Source organism: Anser brachyrhynchus (assembly GCF_964034855.1).
Source record: "Anser brachyrhynchus genome assembly, chromosome: 2".
In the NCBI taxonomy this organism is placed as follows: domain Eukaryota; kingdom Metazoa; phylum Chordata; class Aves; order Anseriformes; family Anatidae; genus Anser; species Anser brachyrhynchus.
This window is the reverse complement of record NC_137695.1, coordinates 46,997,976-47,021,903: the sequence shown is the minus strand read 5'-3', so window position 1 is coordinate 47,021,903 and position 23,928 is coordinate 46,997,976. Positions and strand designations below refer to the sequence as shown.

The following is a 23,928-nucleotide window of genomic DNA, read 5'->3' as shown; positions in this document are numbered from 1 at the left end:
AACATGGAAGCAAAATTCATGGAGTTAATATTTAACTTTTCAAAATGTAGTCTGTACTATTCAGGAACTTTTGTGCTGGCTTAGGTCAGCTTCAATTCAAAAAGTTTCACATACCCAAACAGGCTACATATGCCTTTTAAAAATTACTGATAGTTTTAATGTAAATTTGTAGAGTTACGGTTTTGCAGAGTGTAATGCTGTTGAATTTAAAGATGAAAAGTGTTCACTTTCCCTCAAGCAGTTTTTAAAAAACTCCTCATTTGCACAGAAAGTAAATTTTTACATTTGAATATAGAAGTACATTACTGTGTGTAAGAATTAATGCTCCTTTCTACTTCTGCATTAGTGAGTATCCTAGGTTAGTTTACAGCAACCATTACAATGACATATGTATACATCCTATATACGTTTTTTCTTATATTACACTACAGACAGTGTTCATGTTTTGCAGGTTGCTGGTTTTCTGCTTCATTTGCCATTTGTAGCCTGGACAAGAAACCAAAGCAGTGTGCTGTGTACAAAGAGCAGGGAATTATACTTCCATGTTGAATTTATTTAAAAAAATTAATCACACTGTACTACTGTTCATGTACACATTAAGATGTGAAGGGTTTGTGTTTCTATACTCTGCTAGGCTGTGTCATCATATGGCATAAGTTCCGTTATTTTAATTCACGTGAAGCAAATTTGGCTCTTACGTACCGTATTTAGCTGTGTGAAGCAATTGCATTGTTAAGAGAAGAATTGGACTCAGACAAACTATAGCCTGTAACTCCTAATCAGGCCAGCTAACTAGAGTTAAAATCATTATCACACTGGTATTAAGGATCTTGATGTATTAATCCTGCAGTGAAAAAAACATCTAGGCAGTTTTTCTGGCAAGCAATTATAGCCTGTTTCAGCAGAGCACACGCGCACTTAAATGCGTCTGCCAGCAAAAATGCAATGTAGATTAGGATGGATATCCAAGCAGAGATTTTATAAAAATCTGCTAATGTGTCCGGCCAGTTCTCTATGTATTGGCCCAATTTCATACTTTATAAATTGCATAAAATGCTTCCAAAGAATGTATCCACATATTGTATATATATCCAGTTATTTCTTATTTTTTGGTAGATATATTTGTATGTGGATTATTCACAGCAGATAAAGCTCGGTATTCTCTGGATCATTTAAATTGATGAGAATAATGAGATTTTGGGATTCTCTGTGATATAGTACACTCACAGTTGTGAACTAAAACTCATTAAAATTATAGTATGATTGAAAACTTCCAAAACCTTACCATTCTTTTATTTATAAATCATCAGAGAAGGAATTTGATTCTTAAAGATGTAGAAAGCAATATTAATCCCAAGTGCTGGTGTAATATTATGATTTATGAAGCATATGTCATTTATTTTACTTTGAGTGATAGATATACAACAGAACAGTAACTAGAAAATAATCCTTTTAATACATTTTACACAACTCACTTTGAAAATATTTCCAAATGTACTTAAAATATAACATTTGAAAACAGATGAATTATATATTCAGTAATTATCGAACTTCCAACTATTTAATCTGAGCAGAATGTAATAGGTCCTGTCCATCTTTGCAGGTTGTTAGCAGTTAATGAGATAATAAAGAGCTTGGATGTTTGATGTTGGAGTCACAGCTAATGGAAAAATTATTCAACATGTTGCCTTATTCTTGGATTTTAACTGTAATTGTTCACCATCTGTCCAAGTGACTCATGCCTCTGGCTGTACTTCTGCCAAAGTAAAGATTTTGGACAGTCATGGAGTATTCATAACAGAAATGTGAAATGTTACGAAGTGAAAATTGAGATGAGCTTTGAGCTATCCAGCACGTTGTACCTCTTCTCCTTTAATTTTTTATAGATTTCTTTTACTAAAAGCATATTGGCTTTAGGCAAATGTTAGTTGGAATAGTCCATCATGCTTCTGTGCCATACATTAGAAAGCACATTAATATATGGATATATCTCTTGCTGAGTGTAAATAAACATAGAAAGTTATAGGTATGGCTGTTAGACGTTCTGGCTAATGAAGGAGCAAACAATTTTTTCTGCACTGTGTATTTCAAAGCTGTTGTAATACACTCACATTTTTAATTTAACGTGAATCCTTGTTGTTATGACTTGGTTTCTTTTTTTTATATGATTATATCAGCTGAAAATCCCACTTAGTTTTAGAGGCATGGTTGTGCTTGGTAAAATATCAGTAAGAAACACAAAAAGTGGATAGGCAGCTGGAAACTATCTTGCCATTTTAAGTCAGAGCTGGAAAATTTTAGGACATGTAAATGTCTTTTGTCTGACTGCCATCTCCAGGCTATTGTTTAGAACAACTAATCCAATTTGTAGGCTTCATAACTGCAAGCACATCTCTTATTTATCAGCAGTCTTGTTCAGCTCATTAAGTAACTTATACTTCGTACAGTTCATATCCATTAGGAATATTTTTTATGGTTATTTTCATCCAGGGGTTTTGTTCTGTGTTTAAGGTTTAGTCTGTTCAAAAGCACAGCCTCTTTTAATAACACTAGGATATTGGTTGAAGACATTGTACCTCTCTCTTGTGCCATGTTAATTTTATTCTCAAAGATGATTTTATTTTCAAAGATGAATTTGAAGCAGCAGCAGTGTAAAAATACCTCTTCCTATCTTTGACCAACACCTTATTGTTTTGCTGTTAGTTACAACTAAACCCATAGTCTTAATTTATGTCTGTTGTATAAAAGCATTTGTGCAAAAGCTGAACATCCTAACTATTTCTTTTATTGCATCAGGCTATGTTTGATGCTTTGTCTGATCTCCCTGAATGGTACGGTATAAAAGAAATGCAAGCAAATTGGATAGGTGACTGTGTTGGATGTTCCCTTGACTTCTTGCTGAAGGTGAGTCAGAAATTTCAACACTGCTGTCTTGGCTGGGCTAAATGCAATTCCTGAAATGCATAATGGGACAGGTTTTCAGATCTAAAAAGCATAAAACCTACTAAAAGTTAGAGTTATATGTTCATGCCTGGACCTGCACTGATTTCTGAAGAACATTTGTGTGTTGGGGTGATACTCCCTGCTGTCCTTCTTAGGAAAGCATTTCTGTGTTCAAGTGCAAAACTGGATGCAAATCGGCTGTGTGTATTTGTGCAGAAATACTTGCCAGCCAATAAGCATTCCTGGAAGCCAGGATATTTAAGGGAGCAGTACCATGAGCAGTATCAAGTGGTACTGTACAAATCAGCTGGGTTCTGGCTATGCTTTATCTCCTCTCTGCACAGCACCTTCTCCATCGGACCCAGGCTGACATCAGTCATGCCGCCTTAGTTAAGTCTCGTTTATTAAATACGGTAAAATGATAAAAAACAGAGAATTTGGTGATAGACCTACAGAGAAGTCTGGATAGACAGAAAGCAGTGGAAGAAAAGAGGAACCTTAAGAAAATTGTAATTATCCAGAGAACAGTGGGAAAATCTGAAGTCCTTCAGATTTTCAGAGGCCCTAATGGAATTTCAGCCCTTTTGCTTCTAAGTTTTATGGTTTTCATTTACTCTGGTCTAACACTTTAAAAATGACTTATTTTAAAATGCTAGATTTCTGGGAACCTCAAATTGAGACAGTTTGAACTTTCTTCGTACCTCTGAATTCACATTGCTAAGAAGGTGTATTTTTGAGGTTAAGTTGTTTTAATCAACTGTTTCTGAAAACGTATATCATTCTTGCTGTAGAAGAATCTCCTTCTAAGAACCTCACACAATCCACAGTTAATTGACATAGAATATAGAGCCTATCGATAGTTTCAGGTAGTAATTTCATAAGCAGCCCTCCGTGTATATTACTCATGTTTTATGTCCAGTTGTTTTAATCTTGTGACACCTTTTCCAGCTTCTATAAATTTACTCTTGTACATAAGTTGCAGCATTTACTTCATGAGAGAAGTGTGATAGAAAGCCCAGAAAATCGAAAATTCACTTTAGAGTTTAAAGGTAGCGTCTGATTTAGGTGGGCTTGGCTATTGCCATTCCTTGAAATCAGAGCACCATATATTAGAAGTGAATAGAAGGATTCTGAGTTACTTAACCAGGGACTGAATGTGGCTCAGTAGTTCAATGAAATATTACATATGATTTTACTTTATTTATTTATGTTTGGATAGATTATGAAGCAACTTTCTCAAAGTCTTGAAAGTAAATTTTGTCACAATTTGATTCTGGAAACTCCCTGTAGTGAGAATGTGTCCAGGTTTGATATTTAGAATTATATATGTCTATAGGGTGGTGTAGATCTGTTAATTGTGTAAGTAGGAAAATAAATGTAAAACCACTGCACTTCTAATGGAGGAAAAAAATCAGGGATATTTTCTGCTTTTTTTCAGGTTAATGGTGAAGTAACAGAGGAGAAGCTAGCAGCTTACACCTATACACCTGAAGCCATTTATGGAGCTTCCCATTTATGTATTTTACCGACTCACAGACTGCTGCATGGGAATAGCAGTCTGAAGGAAGTCTTTCAGAGGGAGTCCATCCCAGGGAAAGGTGATATTTTTCTCATTCTGCACTTCGTTGTAAAAGAGTATCAATTTTCAAGAATGATCTTCAAAAAATGTGTGTCCAGCTAGGCATGAACTGTTCCTGTTAAGAAGGAACATTTCCTTTTGATCCTTTGTATATGTCAAAAAGTATCATACCAGCCTGTCCTGACTTCAGATACAGTAACAGCAATTACGTTAGAATTTTTGCCTTTTATAATGGCTGTAAAACTTCACATATATCAAAGTATTGGAACAGGTTCTTGTTTCCTCATATAATAGAAATGAATACTCGAACTCTGACTTACGTGAGCCCATTGGCCACATAGCCATTACCACTATATGGTAATTTGTCATTAGCACAGAGTGTGGAACCAGCTCTTGCACTAACAGTCATTTTCCTCTCGCAGGGAACATAAAGAGGACAACAGATAGTTAATAATTAATACATAAAAAAGTGGATCATCAATATATAGCAAAATAATACTCTGACATGGAGATCCTCATTTAATACAAGATTCTAGTGGAGTAAATTCAGAGTAGCCTTATGGTAGGTCCTGGCCTGTACAGACAATACAAATAAGTGGTAATTTTTTCTTTAATTAGTGTTAATTGGTTTCTTAAAGGTTCCTACCATGCACTCTGTCTGTACTCTACATCCTTGGCTTGACATTTTTTGTTGTTCAGAAAATGTAAAAATCACAAGAGTAAACACAAAGTATATTGAATATGTTATGTTTCCACCTCAGGCTCGTGTTCAATATTTATTCTTTTCTAAAATGTGGCTAAAATCTGGTTTCATTGTCTACATAACATCCAATGTCAACAGCAAATGAAGCAGGAATCTTGTGGGAAATAGTTGTGGTTGCAAAGAATCTGCTTTATTTTGAGGTGTTTCATTTCTATAACCTTAATAACATTTGCTTGGTAGCAGGAAAAATGGAGCTTGAATGTGTGGAGCATGTAGAGTCCTTGTCTCAGAGCTGAGCAAAGCTTGGAGAATTTTTGTTAAGGAATAAAGGAACAAATTTTTAATTCATACAATTCAGAAAAACAAAGCACTAACCACAGAAATGCACTTTCGTGTGCATTCATGTATGTGCCTGAATCTTTGTTGAATCTTTGTGCTTTAAGCCAAACCACACAACTGCAAAACTTGTTTTTAGAGTGGACAGCAGTATATTTTTGATATTAGTTTTACATGGAAATATTTGAAAGTCTTTTTTTTGTTTCTGTTAACAGTAAACTTCACCTTTTGGTTGAGCTACATTAAGAAACTTTCAGATTAATGACAGCAATAAAACATTCAAAAAGAGGCTTTAAAGTGGAAACAGTTCCAGAATCATAACTCTACTATTGCTACTTGTAAATGTACTTACATATATACTTCAGTTGAACTTGGCTGATATTTTGTACTGTTCCCTGAGCACTTCAAAGGCACAGATTGATATTTTCCAAAGAAGAGAACATAAAAGAGTTCTTGCATGGACTTTCAGGTTTGCATTTCAGACATGTTATTTAATAAGGGTCAACAATGGCATTGAAGTCAAAAGAAACGTAAGATGGCCTTGAATAGACCATATTTCCATCATTAACTAGATCAAAAATAAATAAATAAATCATCAATAACATTATAAAATAATTTCTTTTTATTGTTATTGTTTTCTTTGCAACCAGTGCAGTTTTGTAACTCCCTTTCTTCACCGTGTTCTAATTTAGATAATTAAGATGGTATGTATTTATTCAAGGGAGAAAAAAGGATGTAGTATGGCAAAGTAACTTAAAGTTCTTATAGCTGTACTCTTAGAGTAAAGCTCTGTATTTTATCAGAGCTATATCTCTATATTATATCAGAGCTATTATCATTTAAATAGAAGTGAGCAACCAGTTTTCAGGCATTCTTTTTTTTTTGCCTAGAAAAATTTATGTTAATCTAGAATCTGGTAAGTCTTCTTCTAAGTCACCTTCTAAGTGTTGTATGTCTGAGATTTGACCCTTATATTGTTCATTAGCTCATTATAATACCAGACATACATTGTTTTACATTTGTAACTGTAGTATCATTTCTTTACAGCTATTATAATAATGATGTGAGCAAAAGAAAGAGCATCTTCATAAGCTGGAGAATTACTATTTTGGGTTCCAGCATAAAATCAAAATTATTGCTGGGTGGGAGAGAGGTTATTTTTAAAAACTGTCTGCCCTACCCACTCTGCTTCCTGTTCACAAGGCTTTTTTCTTAGTTGCTTTTAAAAAGTGAGATTATTCATTTTGTATCTTTTTTTAAATAGAGGAAGAAAGCTAAGTGCAATGGTTTGAACAGGAGAAATTTTCTCTAGAATATGTGTATCTCAGAGACCTGAAATTTGAAAAAGTAGTAAAGTAAATAAGTATATAGTTTGTTTTTAAAAGGCTGATGAGGTAAAGTAGCCCTGTTCTTTAGAATGCTGTTATTTTATTTAAGGCAGACTTTATGTAAGCCTCAGACTCTCCACAGCTTTCCACAAAGGTGGGCGAAAGGAAACTCTCAGTGGTCTGTATTATAATTATCATATGGAGAGTCATATTCCTGAAACACTGATTTGGTACCTCATCCGTGCAAAATAAGAATAAATTTCATCTACTGTATGTGAGTCTCTAAAAATAGGTCTTAAAAATGGAGGCCTTTTATACTTTCACTGACCACTGAAGGTCCCAAGATCCTATTTATCAAGGGCAGGCACTGTACTGCAAAACCTTTGACTAAATAAGTTTGCTTTCTTTACTGCTGCATCGCATGATATGCAGTGTTAATGCACATGACTGAGTTTCAAAAGCATCAGTTCTTTACATAGTAGTTTGGAAGCTGCTTTTAGCTTTAAAAGCACTAAAAAATATCAAGAAACAGGTCCAAATTGAGATCTGGATTTTGAATCTTCAAAACTCGGGATGTACAAGTTAGATTTTCTTCTTACCAGGACACCAAAGTAACACAGTCAATTTCAGTTTATCACGGTCCTCATCCTTGATTTTCTTCCTCTGACTCCCCTTTCCTGTGAACATTTGGTTCCAAGATATTTTCTGTAGGCCAATCTCTAATATCAACATGAATATTCTGTTTGGAAGTCAATTGGTTATTTAGATTTTCTTTTTACATTGGTCAGTGATGCATAGTCCTTCTATAAGAAAGCAAGTCATAAGCGTAGTATATAAGCTTCCCTTCAGATTCATCTAAATAACTGAATGTTCTGCTTAATTTTGGAATAATGTTTGTGTGTATGTAATGTCTGTGAGTATGTATTAGAGTCAATTCATACAAGTTTGCAGCAAGCCTGCATTTTGATCAAGGATTTTTTTTTATTGTAGTCCACATCTTACTCAGGTTTTATTCAAGTGTTTGTTATAAAAATGTTTTCTAGTCATGAAAATTTATCAGTCATGTCAGACTTAGCGAGGATTTTAATACCTGTGAACATTTTAGAAATGTGATTACGTTTTTTATCTTTCTTATTTAAACAAAATTGTAATATAAATTTAATGTATAAGATGAACTGAGTTTTAACAGTAAGTAATGTTCTTAGCGTATCTTCTGTCATATTTTACTTATTGTGATCATTTGTTTTCAGACTCACTCACTTCAGTGACAGCTGTGAATTTGCTTACCAATCAAGAGATTCCCATAGTAATCTCAGCAACAACAAGTTTTGAGAATTTTCTTGATACTAAAATAGGTATGTGACAATTATCGTGGAAGTAGAGTAGTACAGTTTTCAGCTGCTGTGTTGGAGCACCAGATACTTTTGTGATAAATCTTTGATCATTGCAGTTCCCTTCTGGACTTTGGAACTCTGTTCTTCATTACTGTTCTTCATTAATGAAGAAGGAAGGGAAAAGTAGCTACGTAGAATCTGTCTGGGGGAGAGATTTACAGGATGATGCATTTTAATGGAAATATTATAAAATTAGTTCATTTAATGAGCTAAATATGAGGATCTGCATATCTCAGGAGGATTGATTACCTACAGTGCATGCGTATTTGGCTCTTACCATCCTTAATCAAAACAGAACTGTACCATTGTTTGACAAAAACATCTTGCAAATAACTGACTTTTTTTTATATGCTTACATAGATGATATGCATAGTTAAAGAGAAATGTTTCAGACAGGTTTAGGTTTCCCCCAGTAAAGATCCAAAATTTCCAAGTTTGACTTTTATCTGATATTTGCGTTGAGATAGGAAACTAATTCAGAGTAGGCAGTAACCCTGTTCAGGTAGTCTTGGACACTTGTCTTACACCCTTTAGCTCTAAAGAAAGTATTCCCATAAGTTTAGGCCCCTAATTTAGGACTGAGGAGGTTCCATAAACAGAGGAGGAAGGACGTTGCTAGTGGATAATCTGAATCATCTGAAATGGGCTTCTGTTCTCAAAGCTGTCCCATGAAGCAGCCTATCTTGCTCCTTTCCTGCACAGGGAGCCTAGCGCTTCAACCTGGGCAGGTAGGTATATACATGATGTGGCAGTCCTTCTAAGTAAAAAATTGAAATTGCACTAACTTTTAATAGTTATGTCCATCATTTTCTGCAAGCTTTATCTTCATCAATAGTACACACCAAGCTTTTTGTTTACTGTTTTTGCTGTGGTTTCATCTTAGCTGAAATAAACAGGCAACGTTCTGTGCTAGTACTAATGGGATATGATTCTTTCCTACCTCTTCACACAAACACACACACACACACACCCTGCCATTGCACTCCTTATTCCTTAACTCCCATTTGTTTTCTCCCGTTTGTTTTTACTTCTTTCCCACTCTGCAGCTGCTACGACATCCTCTACACCACTGCCAGTGGTGGCTTTTCCTGCACAGCAACTGAACTGAATAAAACTAGCTGACTGTGGAGAACTACTTAGGTGCCTGTGCCATGCTACTAAATGCTGCTTTTACTGAGAAGGTTGTGCAAAAGTATCTTGGATGACCCTCATAAGGCTGATTGAAATTATCCACTTAGGCTGTATACTTTCCTTATTACATGCCCGCATCTTACGCTTTAGAAGTGAATCTGTTTTTGAAAACCAGAACCTCCCCTTGTGTAAGAGAAGCCAAATAATTGAGATACCTAATCTTATTTTTCATTAAAAGCTTCCAGCTTGTTAACTGGCATGTACCTTGGCCTTATGTCTGTTGGAAGTATCCCAGATCTTCCCAGGAAGTTCTGGGTGCCAGCTGTTGAGCTTTGTGAAAGTACTTTATAGCAACATCTTTTCAGCAGAAGGAAGACCAAAAAGTGGGGTCCTCTTTTTTCCATTTGTAGAACATATTGTGAAGCCACCTGTTGTAGACTGCAGGGCTCTTTGACGAATTAAGATTCAGACTTTACACTATAATTGAGCCCTTAAATTGCGAGAGCTTACATCTGCTGAAAAGATTAAATAGTGATTTTGTATTTTGTTAGTTAGGAAGTTACTTGTCATAGGGGAGTTTTGCTTGGTTTTCTTTAGTTTTCTGCTTCTGAATTTCCACGTATTGACAGAGTTTATGAATTTTCCTTAGCAGGCAATTCACTGTTTTCAAAGATGCTTGTTAAGCTGGTTTTGAATAAAGTAGTTTGTGTATTAATAATTTGAATGTGTTTAGCAATATTTTGAGAGTTATTACAATTTTCACCAACCTGATGTTTGCATTGAATTTTTTGGAATAGGCTTCTTTACCTTTTAAAGATGACAGTCGTTGTGCAAGATCGTTCAAAATATTAAACAAATTATCACCAAGAGGAAAAAATATGCAGTAGGATGTATCTCAGTGTGGAAATAATACATCTGATACTAACAGATTTATTCTGAAGTAACATAGAGATAATAAAGTTAAGAAATTCCTTAACGTACCATGAAAGGTAGACCTCCAAATCAGGAAAAAATTTGTCTTTTAAAATACGTGCAGCAAAATCAGAGGGAAAACGTCATCATCTATCAATATGAATGAGAAATATTTAAAGATAACATGTCATTTTGTGATGCTGGTAAATTGCTATAATAAAAAGAAGTTTTATGTGAGTTAGAGAAACTCATGTTCAAATTGTAAGACTGTCCCCTGAATAAGAAGATGGAAAGAAAAGATTGCACCAGGGGCCTTAAATACCGTGACTTCTAGGAATTACTTTAACAGTGGTCGGAAGTGCTCTCACTAGCTATATTCTGAGTAGAAAACTGATGTTACTCAAATTGTTTCCCTGAGATAAACAAATCTTGTCTTTCGTAATAAGTTAAAGGATAGTAATGTTGGGGACTATTGAGTTATGGTACATTTTAATAAGCTATGAAATCAGAAAGAGATTAAATGTACTATTGAAACAAAAGGACTGTTTAACCTGTTTGTTTCGTATTTTTGTCATGTTAGCAAATTGAATTTAATTTTTTATTACTTAAGTACATATTTATGTTATATATAATCATTATGATTGTATTTAAAATGTATTATTTGTCTAAATTGTATAGCTTTATTTTTAGGCTTTTTCTAAACCATCTCATTTTCAGCTTATTCTGAGGTAAGACATTGATTAACATTTAGTTTACTGAGAAAATATGTCTAAAATTACTGCTGCTTGAATTTCACTGCTTAAAGAACAGGAAAACATTTTTTATTTTTCTTACATTTTTAAACCCTTTTGGACAAATATAAATTGTTAAAAAGAGCGTTTCATAGAAATAAAAAGTTTTATCCCCAAACTGGTGATTGATATCCATGTTAGTCAATAGCATATTTTTTTTTCCCTAGGAATTCCTAGTACTAGTGCAGAAGATGCTGCAATAGCTAAGAATCTGGGCATTTCTTTCACTGAAGTCATTGAAACATTGCCAAATGGTTTGGAGAAAGTCATTAATTCTGGAGAGGTGGGTATGCAAGTATGGAGTTCTTTCTAACTTACAGTAACAATGCAAGCTGTTTTCGTGAGCATCCCAAATACTTTGCCTGATTAAAAGGATTTTTTTTTATTTTTTTAAAATATTTTTAAGACTCAAAGTGGGTGTATGCAACCAAATTTTTGAGAGGAATTTAATCATAAAAGCACAGAATCACAGAATGGTTTAGGTTGGAAAACACCATAAATATCACCTAGTTCCAACGACCCTGCCGTGGGCAGGGACACCTCCCACAGGACCAGGTTGCCCAAAGCCCCATCCAGCCTGGCCTTGAGCACCTACAGGAATGGGGCATCCACAGCTTCTCTGGCAACTTGCACCAGTGCTTCACCACCCTCACAGTGAAGAATTTCTTCTGAATATCTAATGTAAATCTACCTTTTTTTAGCCTAAAGCCATTACCACTTGTCCTCTCACTACACTCCGAGTCCCCCTCCAACTTTCCTGTAGTTCCCCTTTAGGTACTAGAAGGCCACTGTAAGGTTTCCCTGCAGCCTTCTCTTCTCCAGCCTGAACAACCCCAAATCTCTCAGCCTCTTTTCATAGCAGAGGTGCCCTCTGATTACCCACGTAGCCCTCCTCTGGGCCAACAGGTCCATGTCCTTCTTATGGTGGGGGTCCCAAGCTGAACGCAGTGCTCCAGGTGGGCTCTCACAAGAGTAGAACAGAGCAGAAGAATCACCTCCCTTGACCTTCTGTAGCAATAAAATGATTTTTTTCCTTTTGTGCATGAGTGGAAGATGCAGAATTGGTCTCAGTTTTATAATAGAAACTGAATAACTGATCCCATGTTAAAAGCTGGTTCTTATTTTTCATCATCTGAATAGATTTTTAAGCTAAACACTTTTCCTGTGTATTAATTGAAATGTGGTGTAAGCTTTCTGGTAACATACCTGCATGAAGTGACATGGAAATCTTATTTTAAATCAAGTGTATATGGTGTTATAGCTCTTGAAAAGATGCATTTGGTAGAATATGCACTTTGCGTCTACTCTTACATGAAAGGTAGGGTCTAAATGGTTAAGATGTATGTGAAAGTAAAAAATAGAATAACCCAAAATGAATACAGAAGAAAGAAAGATGGTTTACCATTCACATTTCCTCAGTCTCCACCTTGTGTTGGTGAAATTTTGGAAGTTTCAGCATAAAGCTGTTGATTAAGATATCAGCAGAAAATGCGAAGAGCTGCCAATAAAGGCTGAAGGGGTCTGCAGAGCTCTTTCCTAGCATATTTCTTTTTGGGACATCAAGAACATTGTCATTTGAACAAGAGGGTTTAAATGAATCAAGTAACTGGTATGTGAATAGCCTCTTGGATAGGAAGATGTTAAGAAATGGGAAGGGGAAGATTATACGAGGCTCCTAAACATTGTCTCTCTGAAACCGCATTTGTGAATTTTTGTGTGTTCTTGCATTTTCCCTGATAGAAAGTATGAATTTTTCTTTCTTCTGATTCTTTTTTTTTCTAATCAGTTCACAGGAATGACTCGGCAGGAGGCTTTAAAAGCTCTTACCCAGCAGGCCAAAAATAAAGGAATAGGTGGAGACCTAACGAGTGACAAATTAAGAGACTGGTTAATATCTCGACAGCGGTACTGGGGAACACCTATTCCTGTCATTCACTGTCAGACATGTGGCACTGTCCCTGTGCCTTTTGAAGATTTACCTGTGGTGCTGCCTAGTGTAACCACTTTCACAGGGAAGGGAGCTTCACCTTTAGAAACTGTTCCAGAATGGGTGAACTGTGCCTGTCCAAGGTAAGAAAATGTAGCATTTACTGCAGGCTGAGAGAGATCAATTTTGTACTTGCATGTTCTGTGTGCTCTTTCCATAAGTGTTGACAACTGACCACTCGGAGACAGGACACTATTCCATCAGGATATTTAGTCTGACCCAATGTAGGGTTTTTTTTGTTTGTTTTGTTTTGTTTTTCATTATATACTCCATAAAACTCCTTATTTGCAATACATACATCCACTGCTGCTGCTTCATAAACAAGCTGAAGCAAAGCTCACTGATCTGAAGTTGGAGGAAAGAAAACAGGGAAAATGGAATTATTTCCTCACTGCCCTCCCTTTCTTAACAGTATTTTTCACTTTATTTACTGCAAGAGTTTTCATTACTTTTCACCAGCAGTGTTCATACAAAGCTTATGATGTTTACTGAAATATTTCCTTTTGGTAAGGAAACTCATTGTGTTCATTTTCTAAACAATAGTCCAACAATAAAGTGTTGCCTCAGCTATATTATTCTTTATCGTGAAGAATCACATTCAGTGTACATTTCAGATGACAGCATTATAGTTCAGATTGAAGGAGATAGTAAGTATATGCATCTTGTCAATGTTGCAATCTTTATTGTTAGTAGCCCAGCTGTTAAAAAAATGAAACAGCTCAAATTAAGTAGCAAGAGATGAGTCATGAAAATCAGGTGTCTGATCTTGGGGACTGCTTAGATACTGTGTACTCTGGAGTGTGCGTACAGGTTCTGCAGAAAGAACTGGTAGAAAGTGAGTTATCCCAGAGAAGTTTTTCATCAGCAGTGTAATGCAATACTTCTGCTAACAGACTGACTAAATGGGAGGTACATTGTCAGGCTGCCAGGCAAGAGAACCAGACATAAAAATGGACATAGGGCTCTCATTGACAATGCAGCAGTTTTGTAACAAGCCACTTTATTTTAACATTTCCAGGATAGAATATCAGTGTGGTTTTCATTTCTAATTAGGTAGTTTAGGCAAAGCAGTTCTGTGGTTCTCTGGAAACATGTATTTTGATCTTTGTTGATAACATATTTTAAATAAAACACACATTTACTTTCATGTTTCTGCCTAGAAAATTTCTTCTCAGATATGCCTATTTAAATTACATGTAGTAACATATTTTAAAGTGTGATGCTTGCTAAGATCTTCAGGTTTAGTAAAGTCCACAGGAATGCTCTGGTCTAAAATTGCTAATTTTAACTGACATTTTTTTCTGATTTTATTGAAAGCTACTGTCTACAATCCTGGCTTCTTACTGACCTTAATTCAGAAATAATTTTATTGCTTACTGTGCAACAATGTACTTTTGATGTATATGAAATCGTTATTTTTTCTGTATAGTTGTGGCTGACGTACTTTAAAGTTAATCAAGGGCATTTGTTTAATCAGAAATAATGGCATACAGGATCCGTTCTTAGCTTAGAACATGAGAGTTTGCTGAAAATAACTTTTTTATTATTATTATCACATTTATTTGGCTTTTTTATTTTCACTTACTTGATATTGTCTTCAATATTGATCATCCATATGTCTGCTACAATTTCAAATCCTTTGAGCTATTGCCTTCGTGTGCATAGTCTTCCTACCCCCCATTTTTCCTTGCTCTGAAAAGTTATGTCATTCCTTCCTTTAGTCCTGCTCTCCCATAATGAGCTTTTTTTCATTAGTTGCATTTAATATCTAGAATTAATAAGGAAAGCAAGATGGAAAGATATGAAGGTCTGTGAGTACTCAGATTTGAGCTACAATAATGTTAGCAATCATAAATGGAAAGAGATGCCTAAGTTATTCATTGTTATACAAGTTCAGGTAATTGTGTTAGTTGTCTGAATATCGTCTAATCAAATTACAGTATTGTGCCTGTTACATAAATTTTGAAAGATGTTCATGCTGTCCGTGTTAGCGAGCCATGTCCATTTAGAGTACGAGCAACAGCAGAGGCATGAAGCAGATATAATTATGGTTCAATGACTATAAAGTATTCTTGCTTTTCAATGTTTCTGTATAATGCAGTTTTATGTTGGCCAAGTCTGCTTATATGTGAAATTTAATAAAATGGTTATTCTGTATTAAAAACAAAACAAATACAAAGAAGTAAAATTCCTGTGCTACATTATTCCTGTTGAAAGAAAAGCTTGCTGATAGAGATGGATGTGGGGCAGAGACAGAGTGAAGGAAAATGCTAAACCTGTGATATTCTCATAAACTTGCCTTGGCAAGCCAAGCTGAAGCATCAGGCAGACAGGCAGGTACATGTTGCACATCAACCATCAAGCTCGATCACAGACTAAGAACACAGCTCGAAAAAATTAAATAGCAAAAGCCCATTTATTAAGTAAATTTATTACATGCATACATGCATGTAACTTAGCATGCATTTATAAATTGTGTCCATTTGATACATATAGCTGGTGATACTTATTATATATATTATACACAAGCTTGTGACAGGTTGCAAAGTCTTACTTTAGAGAAATTGCATTGTTTTCGCAGTAAAGGTTTTAAAGAGTGATCTATTACAACAAATGTAAATTTATTAATTGTAATTTTCGACTCCTACAAATAAATAATTTGTTTGGGAGAAATTAGAGGAAAATAACCCAAGCTTCTAAAATGTCATTTAAAACTATTTCTCAGTGCTGCCAGTGTAACTCCTAGCAAAAAATCGATTCTCAGTAATTACAAATTAAAATTGTGCTGCAAGTTTTAGAAGAGATTTGATACATCTCAGTGAAAGTTGAAACTGAACTAAGTTCATTTTCTTCCTAGAGATTATAAATGGAATCTGCAAAGACCTTTTTGTAAAAAGAATCAGTGAGGGGCAAACACCTGCTCCTTCTGTTGAGTGTTTATAAAATGATTTGTTTGCTGCTACCTAGCAAGTGTGATATATATTCAGTACCCGCTAACTTTAAGGCGAAGTATGCTTGTCTATGCTCTAAAGCTTGCTTAGTCTTTTTTTTTAATGACATGTCTAAAAAAATCCAGGAACATGTGATTGAGAAGGCTGTCTTGTACTGTGCAGTCTTCTGCTATTGCTTTATATTACGGCTGTTCTGGCTCTTTTTTGGTTTGTATTTTGTTTCGTTTGGGACAGAGGGGAAAGGAGAGATGGTGTTATTACTCACATTAGACTTTTTCTGAACATATCACTTTTCAAGGTGTTTAGACTCTTTCAGTTTTAAATCTAAACTTCTTCATGGCCACTGTGTACATGTTTATTCTTTTTGCCAAGCTTGTCACTTACCTAAAATGTTCTTATGTGTCTCTCTGGCTTAGGTGTAAGTCAGCAGCAAGGCGAGAAATTGATACCATGGATACATTTGTTGATTCTGCTTGGTATTACCTGAGATACACTGACCCTCACAACACTGACAGGTAAGGTCCAGATGCAGGGCCATCTGTTGGGCAAGCCTACTTTACAGAGTAGAAGGGAAGAAAGAAGGAGGAAAGAGGCCAGATATGCTGGTGCTTCTAGCTTAACTGCTTTTGCAGAAGTCAGTTTAAACCTATGTGCTAACCTGATTTTGTGTCTGCTCTATGCCTGAGAGGTGCACAGGGTTGACTAGGAATTGCTTCAAAACTGTGGCATTTGGTTGTTCCCGTGCCAGGAAACGTACAAGAGCAGTACATGTAGACAGTGTTGTGTAAGTGCAGGAGCTACGAGGGAAGGGGCAGAGTTTGCATGAAAGGGCATTATAAGGCCAGGGCATAGTGGGAATGTTCAGCTGAGAAGCTAAAGATAGTTGTTAGTGAAGGATGCTGTCAAGAATGACAGCCTACCGTGACTCTCTCTGAGATTGTGGTAATTTGCTTTGAGCGTACCCTCCTTGGTAATATACTGAGTATTTTGATGTGTAGACAGATAGCACTTTTCCACTGGGAAGAGAAGGAATAGTATGGTGTAACATCCAGCTGTGAAGAATTACACCTTAATTTCTTTTCTTCAGAGTTCCAGTAAGTCTGGCTACTTCGTCATGCGCAAACGCAAATTGAAGTGGTATCAGAGCAAGCTTCTGCTGTGTATTATTACTTTGACTAAATTCATAATTAATAAAAAGAGATTTTTCATGTGTTGTGTGTTAGTGGATGCAGCATGAGGAGTATGGGAAGATTGTTGTAGTTATTTAGCCATTTATCTGCTTCGTAGTCTGCCTGTATTAGCACTGCTGATAATGCCTGGAGGTGTTGTCACACCAGCATTAAATCAGCCTGCACGGAGACTGACTCAGCTGTCCAAAAGCATTTCACATACACTGGCCAAATTAGATTGCCACCTACAGTCACTGGATGGATGGCCATTACCATTTCTTGAATATTTTGAGAGCCATTCGGTAGGACAGTATGATGGCAGCAAATTTGAGGAATATTTTTCATGTCAGTCGGTTATTGCACAGATAAACGGAAAATGTCCAGTAAATGGCTTCTGTCATCCTGATAACTTATGGGAGATAATGAGCTTCATGTTGGTGAATGAGTCTGGTAGGATATATTTTTTTATTATTGACATTTCCATTTTAGTATTCTTGATGTCCATGTAAAGTGTCTTCATGTATATGGAGCACGCACGCTTTGAGAAGGTCACATCAAGAATGCCATTCAGGTGTCTGTTTTGGCTGCTTGATTTTATGTGAGATATGGGTAAAATACGCAAGTATTTTTTCTTGCTCCTTTTTACAAAGAGGATTTAGTGGAACAGTACTACTATGTAGTCTAATTAAGATAAAAAGAGTTGCATTTTTGATATTGATACCGCATATAAGGATATTTGGGGATTTATTGTTTATTTATTTATTTATTGCCCTGAACAATGTCTGGGTGCATGCTACATACCAAGTGATTTAAGTATAGCTGGGCCAGTTATTTTTTATATTGGCAGCACACATCCAGTTAATCCATCAGTTAAACTGAAGAAAACCCTTCTGTGAACACTTTTGTTTCACATTAATTATTTTCTAGTGACAGTGTGAATTCACTGTTAATAATATTATTTAAGTGACATGGATTGCTTTCTCTCTGGTGACAATTTGAAATATTAAGAGGGACTTTCCCTGATGAAGATGAAATAGTCATATGCAACATTCAGCTGTCAAAGTAACAGCTTGGTGTAGCTGAATATGTTTTATATTGAAATGAAAGTATTTGTATGGATTTCTGTACTAGATCTCTACTTCCGTTTTAGGTATTTATTAATTTCTGAGCTACATATACTTAAACCTTTATTTCTGTAAGTCATTTCATAAAACCAGAATTTGGGAGAAGTACGCTGTTGATCTTGGAACCCTGTGAAGAGCACTAAGTTTTGACTTGTTCCACTGAAGACATGAATTTCACATCCATGATTTTCTTCTGGGCTGATTGAACTGTGAGGAAAGAAGTGTTGCTATCACACAAAAAAAAAAAAGTTACAGATGGAATAATTAAACAAGCTGACAAACAAATAAGTTTGTTAGAATGGAGCTATAAAGCATACATCAAAGAAGGACATACATGCAGATAGAATTTTGTGGACAGGAGCCCATTACAGCAGACATACAAGTATTTAATGAAGCAGCAAGCAATGCTAAGAAACGATGCAGAAAATATACTATAAACTACCACCAACATTTACTGTAAATTCACAGAGCATCCTCCAGTTTGAGGACGATGACCTATCTGACTTCAGAATGTTTTGCAGCGTTATGATAAGCTGCTACATTGCCCTCTAATGGCAACAATGCAAACCTCTGATTTAAAAAAAATGCATTTAAGTGGGCATAGGATCATAGAATCATTAAGGTTGGAAAAGACCTCCAAGATCATCTGCTTCAACCATCTTTCAATCCATCTTTTGAAGTATGAGGTATTATTTTCAGTAATGAACACAGTGTGAAACTGAAACACAATTTACCCTCTTATTGAGTATTAATTATATTAACTATATATATAAATGTAATATATGTTGATATGAGAGACTTTATTTGTATCTGTTCTGAATTTAAGATATTGGCCGTGACATTTTACTGCAAAACATAAGTAAGACATAATAATAAGATGATGAACAACAAAATGGTTTTGTGAAAGTTAGAATTAAGAAAGGTGACTTTGGAGTTAGAAACTAAATTATAATTGTTTTAAAATAGCACGTTAAAAACACCAGCTTTTTTCTTCTTTGCCTTTTGGACAGAAAGTTATACTCAGATCTAGCTCTACAATTTTTTTTTTAATTTTGTTTTTTTTTTTTTGCATATTATCTCAGTATTATCTTCTGAAAGAAATGTAGAATTGAACTTAAGTGCATGTCTTTTGTCTTTCATGGTAATATATTTTTATGTAAAACTTGGTATTGGTAAATAGTGAAAAATCTAAAGGCTAGCCACAGGGTGTTTATGAAAAAAGTTCTATAGAGCAAACAAGTATTTTCATCACTTTCTGAGGTGACATGAAATCTGAGTTGAACATATAAAATACATGAAAATACTGTTTTTGTTGAGCTGTTTCTCAGTGATTATTTTTTTCTATATGATTTAAAAAGCTTACCACTCCTTAAAAAAATAGAAAGATATGATAGCAAAATTAAAGTTTTATTGTGCATGTGTAGCTCTCATTAAATAGTTTTGTCCAGTCAAATATGATGAGCTACTTTAGAAGAGCTGATCTTTGTTCTTCACATTGTATTTTTCCTATTTTTTTTTTCAGGCCATTTAATAGTGACTTGGCTAACTACTGGATGCCTGTGGATTTGTACATTGGAGGAAAGGAGCATGCAGTTATGCACTTATTCTATGCTAGGTTTTTCAGCCATTTTTGCTATGACCTAAAGATGACCAAACACAAGTAAGCCTTATATATTTCTATAAAAATCTTTCAGATTTCATTTGTCTAGCAGGAATGTTATGGAACATTGTTATGATGATAGAACATTCAGGCCTGAATTTTTCTGCTCATCAGTCTTGGCTAAATACTTGGTTTCTTACAGTCTGTTACATTTTCTGTATGTATGCATACATAGCATTTTTATTTACTACATGGGTATTAACTGGCTCAGAGCAAGTGATAAAATGTTGCTGTAGATTTTCAGCCTGCAAAAGGTTACATAAACTAGTAACTTCAGGCATTCTGAGTAATGCTGTTATTTCAAATTATTTAACTTCCTGCACAGTAATACCATTAATTCCAATGGAACCATGTAGATGTATAAAACTAAGCACTCCTGTAATTCACTGCAGTTTTGGAGCTGAACAGTGCAAAATACTTCTTGATAATCAAAAGCAATATATTTTTTTCTGCCGTTAATTTATTTTTATTCTGTTACTTTCATGTAATAACTTTTAACTACTCTTGTTACTGATGCTGTTGTAGCCCAGCTCGTTATCCCTTGTATTGGTTAGGGGTAAAGCTTGAGGCAGGAAGGTGAGTCATTTGTTGTTCTATTCTTTGTTCTGTCAGGTTCCCAACTTGATGACCCAATTTCCACTGAAATTCTGCCCTTTTGTACCTTAAAATGCCATCCCAGGAATGCCTCTACTGAGAGGATGCTAGTGGCAGAACAGTGAAACATTCACCTGTATTCTGTCCTCTTCTCCCGTCAGCAGAGATGTTTGAATACATTAAGTCAGAATGAGTGATCCCCTAAGAATAACTGCTTAGTAATTTCTCAGCTGGCAACTCCTATGCATTCATTCTTTACTAGTATGCACTCCCCAAACTTGATGTAAAACCTACATACATGACATTGAACTATCTTAAATGTAGTGGTTTTGCTACCATACTTAAATTTAAGTAGCTGTATGCCAGAAAAGGACGGAGTAGTTAATGGGGCCAGTGGAATATTTCCCTGAGTTATTTCATAATCATGGGATGAAAAGAGCGATTCTGTTTTCATTACTCATTCTTGCATGCAAAATAATTTACAGTGCAAGATGTATTTGAAATTGTGGATATGGATGATTTCTGTACCTGTGGTTCACCCTGTTGCCTCCAGATTGCTTAGCTGCAGCAGGAAGACTGCTCCTTCCTTGACAGAATGGGCCTCTGAAAGCTGATCCTTTCTGTCATAGGCACTATTTCTTTTAGAAGAGAAATTCAGAGCTTTATCCTGCAAGCAATTTCAGGCTTGACAATGCTACAAAATGCTTTACAATGCTGATCTGTCAGCCACCTAGTGGAGTTGTAACACAGCAGCAAAAAGAGTTCTGCTAGTCAAATTCTTCTACCTCCCTAAACAACATTAACTGTGGTAGCTGAAGTACTGTTACCGTAAACTGAAACCACAAGGAAGGGGAGATTTGCTTGCAAAGTAAGTGGTCCTCCACTCTGGTGTACAAAAAATTAAGAGGATTGGAAAGAGGACAGCTTGGCTAATAAGGTGCTTCCTGAGTGACCTCAAGCACTAAAAAAAAAAAAAGCACACAGAGAGTGGAAGTGGGAATAGGCTACCCCTGGAAGACTGCAGAAGCATTGACTGGGTAGGCAGGGTGCAATTAGGGTAAGCCAAAGCTCATCTAGAATTGAAACTCCTGAAGAAGGTGAAGGCAGTAAGAAGGACTTCGACAGAAACATTGACAGGAACATCAAGGAAAATGTTGGCCTGATACAAAATCAGACAAATAGCGTAGTAACAAAGGACAATCATTGCCAAAGCCTTTGTTGTCAATGTCTGTGCTTAGTAGGAGAGTTTGGGGGAGAGGGATACTACCCAAAGTAAGGTAGGATTGAGTTAGGGATCAGTTAAGGAAATCAGACACCTACAGGTTCATGGGACCAAGTGGGATGTATCCAGGGGTGCTGAAGGAGCTGGCCTTTACCACTGCAGGCTGCTCCCTATTGTACTCACTACACTCCATGACAAAGAGTCCCCCCCCGGCTTTCCTGTAGTTCCCCTTTAGGTACTGGAAGGCTGCTCTAAGGTCTCCCTGCAGCCTTCTCTTCTCCAGGCTGAACAACCCCAACTCCCTCAGCCTGTCTGTTCCAGCCCCTTTATCATCTTTGTGGCCCTCCTCCAGACTAGTTCTAATACTTCCATGTTCTCCTTGTAGTCTGTCTGGGAAGATAGGCTCAAAGGGTCAGTGGTTCAAAGTCTTGACTGGTAATTATTTACAAGTGGTATTCCTCAGGTGTCATTGCTGAGGCTAATTTTATTTAACATCTTCATCAACAACACAGACAATGCAACAAAATTTGCTCTCCGCAGGTTCTTTGATCACAGAACACTGAGAGTAGTGGCAACAGGAATCTCATGAAGTTCAGCAAAGGCAAATGTAGAGTCCTGTACACAGAACAGATTACATATGGAAACAGCAGGGACTGGGACAATTATGTAGGAAGGTGCACTAGAGAGACATGTTTTAGGGGTCCTGGTGAACACCAAGTTGGATGTGAGTCAGCAGTAGGCATGGGAGCATACTGCATTGCGTTAGCAAAAGCATGTCCTGCTCATTGCTCAGGAAGTTACATCTGGAATGTCGTGTCCTCTTTTGAGGCCTCAAGTGTGAGGAACATTATCAAACAGAAGAGGGTCCAGCGGTAGGGCACAAAGGTGATTGGGAACTAGCACATGTAGCATACAAAGAGAGGCTGAGGGAGCTGGGCATGTTCACCCTGGAGAAGAGGAGGCTGAGGAGGGAATCTAGTTGCAGTCTGCTGCTACCTAAAAGCGGATTATAGAGAAGACAGAACCAGACATGTACAGAGAAATGAAAAGAGGTAACAGTCAGTCTGCAGCAAGGTCCAGCTGCATAGACAGAAAAAATGTGACAGTGAAGGAGGTCAGACACTGGAACGGATTGACCAGAGAGGTTGCAAGATCTCCGTCATTGGATATTTTCAAAACTCTTCTGGATGGGCCCTGAAAAACCTGTTCTAACTTTGAAGTTAGGTCTGCTGTGAGCAGAGTTGGACCAAATGACTTCCAAAGTTCCATTCCAACCTATGTGATTCTGTAGCTCTATTAATTTGGAATGTGCTTTGTTCACATTCTGCTGTGACAGAACAACAGCACCAAAGCTGTGCAGTGCAGACTGGTCTAAACATGGGAAATTTCAGAGGAAGACTCTAACTTCAATGAAAAAAATGCACAAGAAGCACTGACTATGTCTAGTGACAACAGCAGAGAAAATCAAAATTGCTTTCTGTAGGAGTAGTTTGAAAGACTGTGGAGAATCCCTTTGAGGTCACGTAGAAACTCAAGAACTTGCACACATGGAGATGCGTTACAGCAATGCCCCTAGGACCTGTTGTTTGTACTGCTTGTACATGTGTTCAGAATGCAAGATGACTGTAACAAATTCCTCATCATGCATAAAATTGCTTGCTTGCTTTAGCTCTACACAAGTTAAAACATTAGGTGCTTTTAAGCCATGAAGTCAAATTAGTTTGTTTTGATATGGAAATTGCATCTCCTCTATAAATATTACAACAATATTAAAATGATGTTTTAGCATTTGTCAGAAGCCACTTTTGCTTAGTTCTGTTAGGATTGCTCAAGGGCATGTCTCAGAGATCCAAAAAGGGTGAAAGGGTGATCAGAAGCAACAAGCTTACTGTTAGCAAGCTTAAAGTCATGGTATTGAAGCCCACAGCCTGAGGGAAAATATATACATTAAACGTATTAAGTGTATTATAGCATTAAAAAACACCGCCCTCTTGTGCATGTTCAACTTTCTGTAGTAGCTCAGTTCTGTTCTCTGATTAAATTAGGAAAATTCTGCTGCATCTGTAGGTACATAGTGTTACCTAGTATTCTGACAAATTTTTAT

At 36.2% G+C, this 23,928-nt stretch overlaps 1 protein-coding gene across 3 annotated transcripts in view; it reads left to right on the top strand.

Annotated features, from left to right (window-relative positions):
* LARS2 (leucyl-tRNA synthetase 2, mitochondrial) overlaps nucleotides 1–23,928 on the top strand; it is a 99,704-nt gene that overhangs the window by 48,507 nt on the left and 27,269 nt on the right. For all 3 annotated transcript variants that reach the window (XM_080577916.1, XM_080577917.1, XM_080577918.1), the window contains exons 8-14: nucleotides 2,797–2,904; nucleotides 4,382–4,541; nucleotides 8,140–8,244; nucleotides 11,285–11,400; nucleotides 12,904–13,187; nucleotides 16,472–16,570; nucleotides 19,871–20,008. In XM_080577916.1, the coding sequence (XP_080434042.1) occupies nucleotides 2,797–2,904; nucleotides 4,382–4,541; nucleotides 8,140–8,244; nucleotides 11,285–11,400; nucleotides 12,904–13,187; nucleotides 16,472–16,570; nucleotides 19,871–20,008 (1,010 nt within the window). The remainder of the gene's footprint in view (nucleotides 1–2,796; nucleotides 2,905–4,381; nucleotides 4,542–8,139; nucleotides 8,245–11,284; nucleotides 11,401–12,903; nucleotides 13,188–16,471; nucleotides 16,571–19,870; nucleotides 20,009–23,928) is intronic.